Source organism: Chenopodium album, chromosome 16 (assembly GCF_948465745.1).
Source record: "Chenopodium album chromosome 16, dcCheAlbu1.1, whole genome shotgun sequence".
Classification (NCBI taxonomy): domain Eukaryota; kingdom Viridiplantae; phylum Streptophyta; class Magnoliopsida; order Caryophyllales; family Amaranthaceae; genus Chenopodium; species Chenopodium album.
In genome coordinates this window covers 19297283-19307172 of record NC_137849.1, presented here as the reverse complement: position 1 = coordinate 19307172, position 9890 = coordinate 19297283, and the positions used below count along the sequence as shown (strand labels likewise).

Genomic DNA, 9890 nt, shown 5'->3' with positions numbered 1-9890 from the left:
GTTAGATTATCATTCTTTGACTTTATGGGTACATTTTAGATCATCATGCATCAATTATAAAATTTAATGATTTATAACCATAGTTAATCATGTATAATATGTATAAGAGTAGAATCTTATTATTGATAATATTATATTATTATGTAATAGAATCAATTACATTTAGAAATAAGCAACACATTATACACTAACTAAAATATTACGTCAATCCTTCTTAAAAAAAATTGTGTCAACCAAGATTTATATCCATATTAATCACGCATATTATATAATAGAATCTTATGATTGATAATATCATGTAATACATACATATGTATATATATAATATAATATAAGAATATAAGAATGTAATAAAATATAATAATTTAATAAGGAAATATGAAAGTGGCGGGAAAATAATTGATGACATTGTGACAAGTGTCATTTTAGGTTCGCTTTTAGTATAGGTTAATAGATAGATAGATAGATTAGGAATTTTAATATGTATGTGGTAATTAACCACCATTTTATAAAAATTTGTTGTCTTACTCTCACCCTTCGGCCTTCACAACTATACTCGCCGGAAGAAATGGAGGGCAGCCAACAATGATCAGTGCATCACAACCACCATCGGCGTTAACCATTGGCTACCCACCACCGCCATCACTCATATGTTATCCTTTTAAAGCAAGCTTCTTTCTCTCTCTCTCCTCTCATTCCCCCAATTTCTGCCATTTCTACTGTTTCATCATACCTTCAAATTCAAAATCTCCTTTTCATGCTTCATCCCCAATTTTCTTTACTCTTCTCACCAAATCCTTAATTCTTTGCTATTTACCTCAGGTTCTTCCACCATTTCAATTTGTTGTTGCAATTTCAAGTTGTTTTTACAATTTTTTTAATTTTTTATGGATTGTTGTTTGTGGAATTTAAGGTGGGACAATTACTAATTGTTGATGACCATGATGGGTGTTTCACAGATGCGAACCACTGCCATGGTATTTGATTTTATCTTCTTTTTTATTCAATTGATTTTTGTTGGGTTTTTATTGATCTTCGAAATTGATTTGGGTAATTTATATTGTGTTGGGTTTTTAAACTCCATTTTGCTGGTGGTGCTGGCCGTAGTGGGTATTCTAGAGATAGTGGGTTGTCATGGCAAAGTGGAAAGGTCCTTCGGCGGAGTTCATGTGGACATCTTCGTCAAATCGTCGGCCTTCATGATTTTTGTACTGCGGGCTAATATGTAGTATAATAGTATCAATTGGCGTTGGTGCTTGTGGGTTTTCGCAGGGAGGGGGTTCGGTGATGGTGGTTTGGGGGAATTGGGGAAGGGCGACGACAGTGAGGGGCGGCTGGACTGGCGCCATCGAAGGTATAAGTAGGGGAGGGAGGGGTGGCTGGTGTTGGGAAGGAGGAATGGCCGGTGGTGGGGAGAAGGAGTGAGTTTTTTTCCTAATTAATTGTTAATTATGTCTTAATTAAACTGTTAAATGAATTTATCACAAATATAAAAAAATTACCGGTCATTTAGGTGGAAGGTAAAATATTTCGTTTATAGCAGAAATCCCCTAAAGTTTGTATTATTTAGAAATACTCAAAAGTTTGACTTGTTTTTGGCAGACCGCTTAAAGTTTGTATTATTTTAGACAATTTTTCCTTATTTATATTTATAAACATATGTTAATTTGACATAACTGAACCACCTGATTTATTTACCACCTTCCCCTCTGGTAACTACTTTCCGTTTATAACCTAAGATTAATGTAGATAAAAGCTCTACTGATTACCATTCTTAACAATCACGACAACAAGATTGTTTTGAATTTCATACTATCGAACATATGTAAGTAAATAGAAAGATCATGTTGATACTGAAACCATGAAAAGATCATGCTAATACTGAAACCATGAAAAGCATCAGTTGGAAGCCTACGACAACAATCACTAAATAAAAAGGAAAGCAAATACGGCAGCTACCAACTGTTGAGACATGCAAAGGAAAGAAAATCCACACAAAAAAAGTATGCCAACTTGGGAAGCATGGTTAATAAAAAATATCCAAAAAACACACCCTATTATGAAAGTAACACATGGTTTTTCTCCATTCTAATTGTGGAATAAATTTACTTTCATGTCCAATCTAAAAGCACACCATTGCAAAGCAAATTATTCAAACGTAGTCTGATAAGATCTCGAGTTAAACTTTACATTTCCAAAATAAACAAGACGAAAGGAAAAACAAATTGCCATCAGCAAGCTACTTATGTCCAATACTAAATTAGAAGTTGGATGGTGCGTGCCTCTGTTCAATGAACCACATACCCGAAACTGAGGGAAAAAAAAGACACTTTCACATCCAGGAGATTTGCAATGGTTTATAACGTAAGACTAATGCTTTTAATTTCTCCATAGAAAGATAATAATTGAGGATTCCACTTTGCTTTGCTACATAAGAAATATTTAACTACAAGCAAATACACACACACACACACATCATACCCTTTTAAAAAAGAAATGGCAAATGTCTCATAAGTGTAAAAATTATTAAGCTATTGGTGAAAGGTGAACCAATATCTTATACTCTGTATCATACTATGCAGTGTAGTGGTATATAATATTGTCCTACCACTTACATGTATAATCCTGTATCTGAGTCTTTGTGCATGTGTGATAGGTACAGTCTATGCTACTCCAGCTCATAATTCTCTCTCTTTATGACATAATATACCAGTAATAAACTTATGAATTTGTCAAACCAAAAAAGAATTTACATCAAAGACCGTAATCAGCCTCCAAATGTGTTATAAGCTCGTGAAACATGGACATGTGTGGAGAAAGAAGGGGAGAGGAGTTGTATGTATGTGTTTGAGGGTGCACTACACAAAATTACAGAAGAATCTAAAAGCAAACTGCATTGTTTGATTTCTCCTTTCCTAACAAGATTATCTCCCAGTGTTTATAGCATGAAAAGTCCCCAGGAGAATTAGTTACTAACAAAAGGTCCCTTCATCAATAGAAGAAATGACAAAAGGCATACATTCAACCAACTTACGTGCTTTTCAGAAGGCAACTAGCATATGTAAAAACTTGTAACCATAAATTATAAAGGCATACCTGTACAGCCTTCCCAACCGCCAACACATTGCAAATCACCATTCACAAAGCAGATGGTTTCATCACAGGGGAACTCTGAGATTCAACATGAGTACAGCTTATGTCATTTGTATTTGCAGGAGGCTGTTCTATATGAATGATCTTTCCAAACAGCTGAAATGAAGTGACACCTTTTCCGGGTAAGTTGAATGAATGATGACCAGTATTCATTGCACCAAAGAACAACACACTATTGAGACTATCAAGTGAAGGTGTCTCAGAGGATGAACTGGCAATATTCAGGTCAGTGGATACACCTTCCACTTTCTGTGACATACTACTATCCAAATTATCATCAGTGCGCCCTTGGTGAGAATCGTTATTCACGATCGTAGGTGAATTAGATGGATAAATACTAGGAAATTGCCTGGCTCCCTGCATGCAGCGGGAAAAATGTTGTAATTCATATAGGATGGACTTAACTGGTCCATCACCAGTGAACCAAATCCGAGTTGAGGAGTAAAGTAGATATCTCCCTTCCCATCAGCAAGTAGAGCAGAGTTCTGCACACCCTTGAGCCTTTTGGCTAGGGAATTAAATGCAGCATGAATAGTAAGTAGGTGGTGGTGGTGGTGGTGTTGGAGCAATACACTCCACTTGCCATGGACTAAGCATAATACTTCTTCCAACTTTTCTGGCTCATCCCAAGTAACCTGGAAAGAATTATTACAACATTACAGAGTATTTTTGATTTTTTGATTGAGGGCCATACACATTGCTTCGACTGGTAATTTGATTGAAGGCCACATACATTGCTTCTACTGGTAAGCTACAAATAACTTTCTTCAAATTAATTCTTATACCAGAGAAACATGGATAAAGGCATGATCACAAGTCATGCAAGGATTGCCCCCAAGCAAAAACATTAATATCTTGCATGAGCTCGTTGCACATAAAACAAGCAACTCCAACAACAATATTAAGAGTGTCATAATAGGTCTGATGTCTTGGTTGAATGCACTGATGCCTAGTGAATGCAAGACTTCTCTAAAAGTCGAAAAAAAAAAATTGACAGTATCCATTTAGCATATTATCACAAGCTCACAACACAAATTAACTGTTAGATCAAAACCTATTCATACACTTGCTCCATAAAACTAACTAATTTATAGGAATGTGAAGTCATTTTTTAATAAGCTATGATACCCCCCCCCCCCCCCAAAAAAAAAAAAAAAAAAAAAACCTTTCTCTTTATCGTTAGAAATTGGATTAGGAAGTATAGAAAATTTATCAACAGCACTGTACTCTGTATCCACACAAATGATGTATCAAGAACAAGCCTGACAAAAATTATTAGGTCGGCACATGGTAATCATTACAACAATATCTGTCTCCTCAGATGGTTAGATAATGAATGCCTTATGCCCTTACCACAATTTTATCATTTAAAGCCAAATGTCAAACTTTTAAAAAACAGTAACAGGTAACATGAGAAACTTTCTTCAAGAATGGCATCTGGTCATTTTACAATTTATTTAGGGACAATTGAAAACATCAATGGGAACATGCGAAACGTTCCATATTGTTCCTAGCGCTACTATTGCATCTGATTCGTGATCTCTTAACTCTACATATGATCCCTCAAGTGATTAATAAACAACTATATGAAGCAGATTACCCAAAATAGTCATAGCAAACACGTAAGCATGGAAGTCAAGTAGAATCATGAAGTATTTGTCTTCATTACAAAAGATGTTTCCAGCAACATTGGTCTTGCTTATTCCAGCACTATAAATCCATAGCAATAACATTGAGGAGCTGTGGTATCATACCACTCCCCGAGTAAGGATAGCCAAAGTCGCTATCCCTTAGACCTCATAAAAGACAGTCTATGTCATTTGACAGGTATTCTTGCTAGTTCCACTCCACAATCGAGCTCCACTTAAAGATGAGAATATGATATCAATTTGGTATGATATTAAACCCACAATATCACCAGAGTTCATAACTTACAACACATTTCAAAAGTACAAATCATGTAAGACCTTAAGACACTTGAATGACATAAGACTTAGATGTTCCTAAATTATACCTCTTTAAAACAGCCAGTGAGCACACTCATCTCAACCCCTCCCCTCACAAACATTCCATAGAATTCCTATTTCCAATCCTAGATTCCTAGAATCAACTGCATATCATGTGGACGTACTAATTATTTGATAGTAAAATATACCAACAACTAACAATTACATTATTCCCATTGCTACAATCAACTGCATTTTATGTGGACTAGTTATTTGACTACCAACACATAAACATTTAATTACTCCGCATTTGATAGTATTACACATAGCAACATATAATCATAAATAGATAAATAAGGTAAGCAATGGCAATACCTGAAGCATCCGCCACATAGAACCAAGCCAAGGCCCGTCATTAGGACAAGGCACCACGGAAGTAACCGTCCCATTAAACTACGTCACCATTGGCCCTCCATCCACGACATTCTGGGGAAATTTAACCCGCGTTCCAGAAGTCCAATTCACTCTGCAAGCCTGCTCCACCTTGTGAGCTTCCACCACAAACTCGGGCAGCCCAGCCTTGGGATAATACACGACCTCGAATGGCAAATCTTTCATCGCCTTCTCCGTCTCCTCCACCACCGTCTCTGCTGGGACCCTCCCCCTCTAACTCCTGAAAAACACGCTCGGTCTTAGGGTTTTGGGCACATACCCCTTAGGCAGTCTCGATAGCGGCGTAAAATGCCTTCGAATCCCAACAGACAGTTCCCCTGTAACCTTATTCCTGGCAAAAATAACAGAATCCTTACGAGTAAGATACTTGCTATTCACAAACGTGGTTCACCTAGAAGTCAACAAGTGTCTCCTAGGCGTCCCTCTGTAAATATGCCTAAACGCCCACTTAACCCCATGAACATCATTGATTCTGAGTGTCTGCACCGGCGGATCCTCTTCGAAATTCAACGCCGGAAAAGTCGATATAGCACAATTCTTCGGAACGGAGAATCCACCACCATTGTTGGCATCCGAATTGGTTATACACTTGACGAAGGAATCAACCACATTATCATTATCACCCCCTTCATCATCTCCATTACCATCACCATTATAATTACCCGTGACATGAATGTTTATCAATGGCAAAAGCCGATACTTGACGAAAACTTCGTCAGTAACAGGATCAACCCAATAAGTAACATCAACAACACGACAAGCCCTACGTCTTGGATGACATCATTATTTTTAAAGTTTTTGGTTTTAAGACAAAACTTTGTTTTTTTTGATGCATTTAAGAATCTGAGTCTTAAAAAAAAAATGAAGTGGAGTCTTAAATACTCAAGACTCAACTTAAGACTCAACTTTATACCTTATAGACAGTGTTTTCCTTATATATACCTCAAAACACAGTATTTTGATAAAAAAAATAATAAAAAAAAGAAAAAAAAAACTTTTTTTATTTTTTAAATACAAATAAATCTATGTACATTTCTTCAAACGAAATTGTATGTACGTTGTTTTAAAAAAAATTTATGTATTTATGTACGTTTTTTTTTTATTTTTTTTAATGTTTTTATAAAGATAAAATTATATATATCATAATGTTTTTTTTTTATTTATTTTATCTTAATTATGTGTCTGTCTTGTTTCCAAAAAAAAGAAGTACCTATCATCATGAGTATATTTAACAACAATTGAAATATACTTCCTCCGTTTTTTAATAGTTGCAACACACACTTTTTCACGGTATTTAAGAAATGTGGGGTTCACATGATATAATACACTTTAAAAAGAGGTGAGTGGATGTTAGGGGTGTAATTTAGTGGGTCATGTGCTTTAAATAAGGAAAATAGTACATATTTTCTCTAATATAACTTTCCATTTATAGTATGTTGCAAGTATTGTGATATTTCCATTTTAGAGAAGTGTTACAAGTATTAAAAAACGGAGGAAGTATATGTTAAAAGGAAAAAAAAATTAATAAATGTTTTAAAGAAATCTAAAATAAGTCTGAAGAATGAAGAGATAAATCTAATTGAGTCTTAATAAGTCTTAACATGATTAAAAATTAAAAAAATAATTAAATTTAATATAAAATCTGATGTGGCAATGAATTAAAATCTTAAGATTAAACAGGGCTAATCTTGCTCTTATAGACTATAGTAATAAGGACCGTTTTTTTTTTTAAAGCAAATAAAGACCGAATATCTTGTATTCTTATGAAAATTTTGTGCACTGGTTTAAATTGAAAATCGAACGAGTAAGTCTTGCATGTGGCTAGCCATATGGTGTGACCACATTATGTTAATAGAAAAATCTTCAATTATATGTATGAGTAACTTCAATTTTGCATAAGAGTAACCTCATGTTTTTTCATAAAAGTAACCCAAATCATATCATATAACTAATATATAAAGCTAAACTTTTAGCCAGGTCATGACATTGCGGGCGTTCTAACTTTTCGCCAGTGTCGCGTCATGTTGGATAGATTTCAATAGACTTCATAACATAAAAAAAGTTAGTTTAGGATTCTATTTAGATAGAATTTTAGGATAAAATTGTTACTTTAGAGTTTTATTATCGATAAAATACCAATATTTCAGATGTACAAATTGAATTATAATTTTATTCAAAAAGAATTATTAGATTATAATTCTAAAAAATTATCATATAAATTTATTTTTTATATCATAATATTTTTTGGAGCGAAGGAAGTAGTTCAAAGCGTAAAACATCCATTTATAATATATACTAATCGGTTAAAATTATATACTTCACAATCTAATAGAATTGATACCTGTCAATTAGGGTTGGGTCACGAAACATCTCAGATTGGGTCACGAAACATCTCGGATTGGGTCACTTCAGGTTACGAGTCAAAAAATGTTCAACCCTTACCCAAATTTTTGAGTTCGGGTCAATCCAACGTGCTTTGAACATTTATTTTATTTGGTTTATTTTTTGCTAATTTTAATTTTTTTAATGTATTAAAGCAAACATTTTCATTAACATAATTATTAGTCATTACATGCCTACTAGATAGCAAATCGTAAGAAAAGCACATCAATTCCTAACTAATTTTGTATCAATGATATATTTTAAAATTTGACATATAGATTATAAATTTATCTTAAAATCCAATAAACAACCCGGACATCGCACGGGACACAAAACTAATTCATTATAAGAGTGATTTCAAGTAATTTAGAAATAAATAACTCCATTTGTTTATTCGAGTATCCCCTATTCTTTTGTTTTAAAAAATAAAAGAATAATTTCACTTATTTAAGAGAGTAACTCCTATTTTTCATTTAAGTAACCTACATGCGCGTTAAGGTAACCCCATTTGTTCATCACCGTAACCCCCTATTACTTAATTAATTGTCTTGTATGTAGTTATGTGAAATGGCCACATCATGTGGCTAGCCACATATAAAACTTTGTGATATATAACAATTACAATTTAGAAAATCAAGAAAATATAAAACTGATCAGAAAACATGATAAATTTGATTTAATCTTGTGCGACGCACCGATGCACCATTATTTGTTTTGACCCGGCTGCGCTCGGGTTTAATTAATTAAACTAATTTTAAACATTATTGGTGCTAATTAAGTAATGTTGATATCAAATTATGCCAAGCGCAAAATTTTTTATGATTATACTAGTATGCTATATTCCTTGCATATAGAGTGCTTTAGGCTAGGATAATCAAAATGTTATTAATATTTAATACCTGTCATACTTATCTTTTGTTTAAATCTTCAATGCCTATATGCATTCAAAATTATCTTAAACTACTTTAGTGTCATGTCATTAATTGTTTTATTAATGTGTACATTTTTTTTCTTATAAGTAAATGTTACTTCATAGTGTATTGTATTGAAATATATAAATTTAAAAAATTATTATGTACAAAGTATAGAGATCAAAAGTACTTTGCTTAAGATGAATTAATCATATATTTTCCTTAAGTGATGCTCTTTATGTTTTTGAATTAAATTATTTACATATAATAATTTAAAGGAATATTTGTAAATATTAAGTCAACCTTTTAGCCATCGGTTTTTGTTATGTCAACCTTTTGATTATTTTTTAACACATCAACCTTGTAATAGTATTAATTTTTATTACGTTTTTTTACCGGTGATCGGATAAACCCTTAAAGTTTTCCAAAATTTTAAAATGAATAATTCAGTTGGCATTTTAAGTTATTTTTAACCCAAAAAAAAATTGAGTTGGCAGTTAATTATACAACCAATTAACAATTTACTACTGCTCTTCTGAAAAATTCACGATCACCCTCCTATTCTCCACTCTTCCTTTCATCTCCATTAAAATTTATACATACTCCATTATAAATTGAGTTGGCAGTTAATTATACAACCAATTAACAATTTACTACTGCTCTTCTGAAAAATTCACGATCACCCTCCTATTCTCCACTCTTCCTTTCATCTCCATTAAACTTTATACATACTCCATTATTCCTTCCTCTTCTTGTCAAACCCAAGACCCACCCTCACCACTACTCACTTGTTTTCAAGCATGCTCACACCAGCAAACTCCACAAGCGGTGCAGGAAAACCACCATGGTGACTCACTGCCACCAAACAAACACCCCACCACAACCAAATCCATCTCTTTTCCCATCATCCTCTTCGAATCACACCCCAATATTCTCAATTGAATTAGGGATTTTTAATTGCATTCATCTTGGAGAAATATGGAGTATGTGGACTGTCTATCAGATTTGGGGTTTTTAATTTTCAAGGGAAACTGATATAAGAAAG

General features: G+C 33.5%; 1 protein-coding gene and 1 long non-coding RNA gene across 2 annotated transcripts; one reads left to right on the top strand and one right to left on the bottom strand.

Annotated features, from left to right (window-relative positions):
- The first annotated feature begins 534 nt into the window (after positions 1-534).
- Positions 535-1651, top strand: LOC145584994 (uncharacterized). Its single transcript, XR_014100494.1, has 3 exons — positions 535-822; positions 914-977; positions 1108-1651. It is a non-coding gene; the product is annotated as an uncharacterized LOC145584994 (long non-coding RNA).
- A 1487-nt stretch (positions 1652-3138) lies between these two features.
- On the bottom strand, positions 3139-7922 carry LOC145583965 (uncharacterized). Its single transcript, XM_081640909.1, has 6 exons — positions 7894-7922; positions 5989-6321; positions 5812-5883; positions 4734-4863; positions 3570-3788; positions 3139-3510 (listed from the first exon to the last, which is right to left on the bottom strand). Exons 1-6 carry the CDS (start codon positions 7920-7922, stop codon positions 3139-3141), a joined length of 1155 nt encoding a protein of 384 aa, XP_081497035.1.
- Between the last annotated feature and the right edge of the window lie 1968 nt (positions 7923-9890).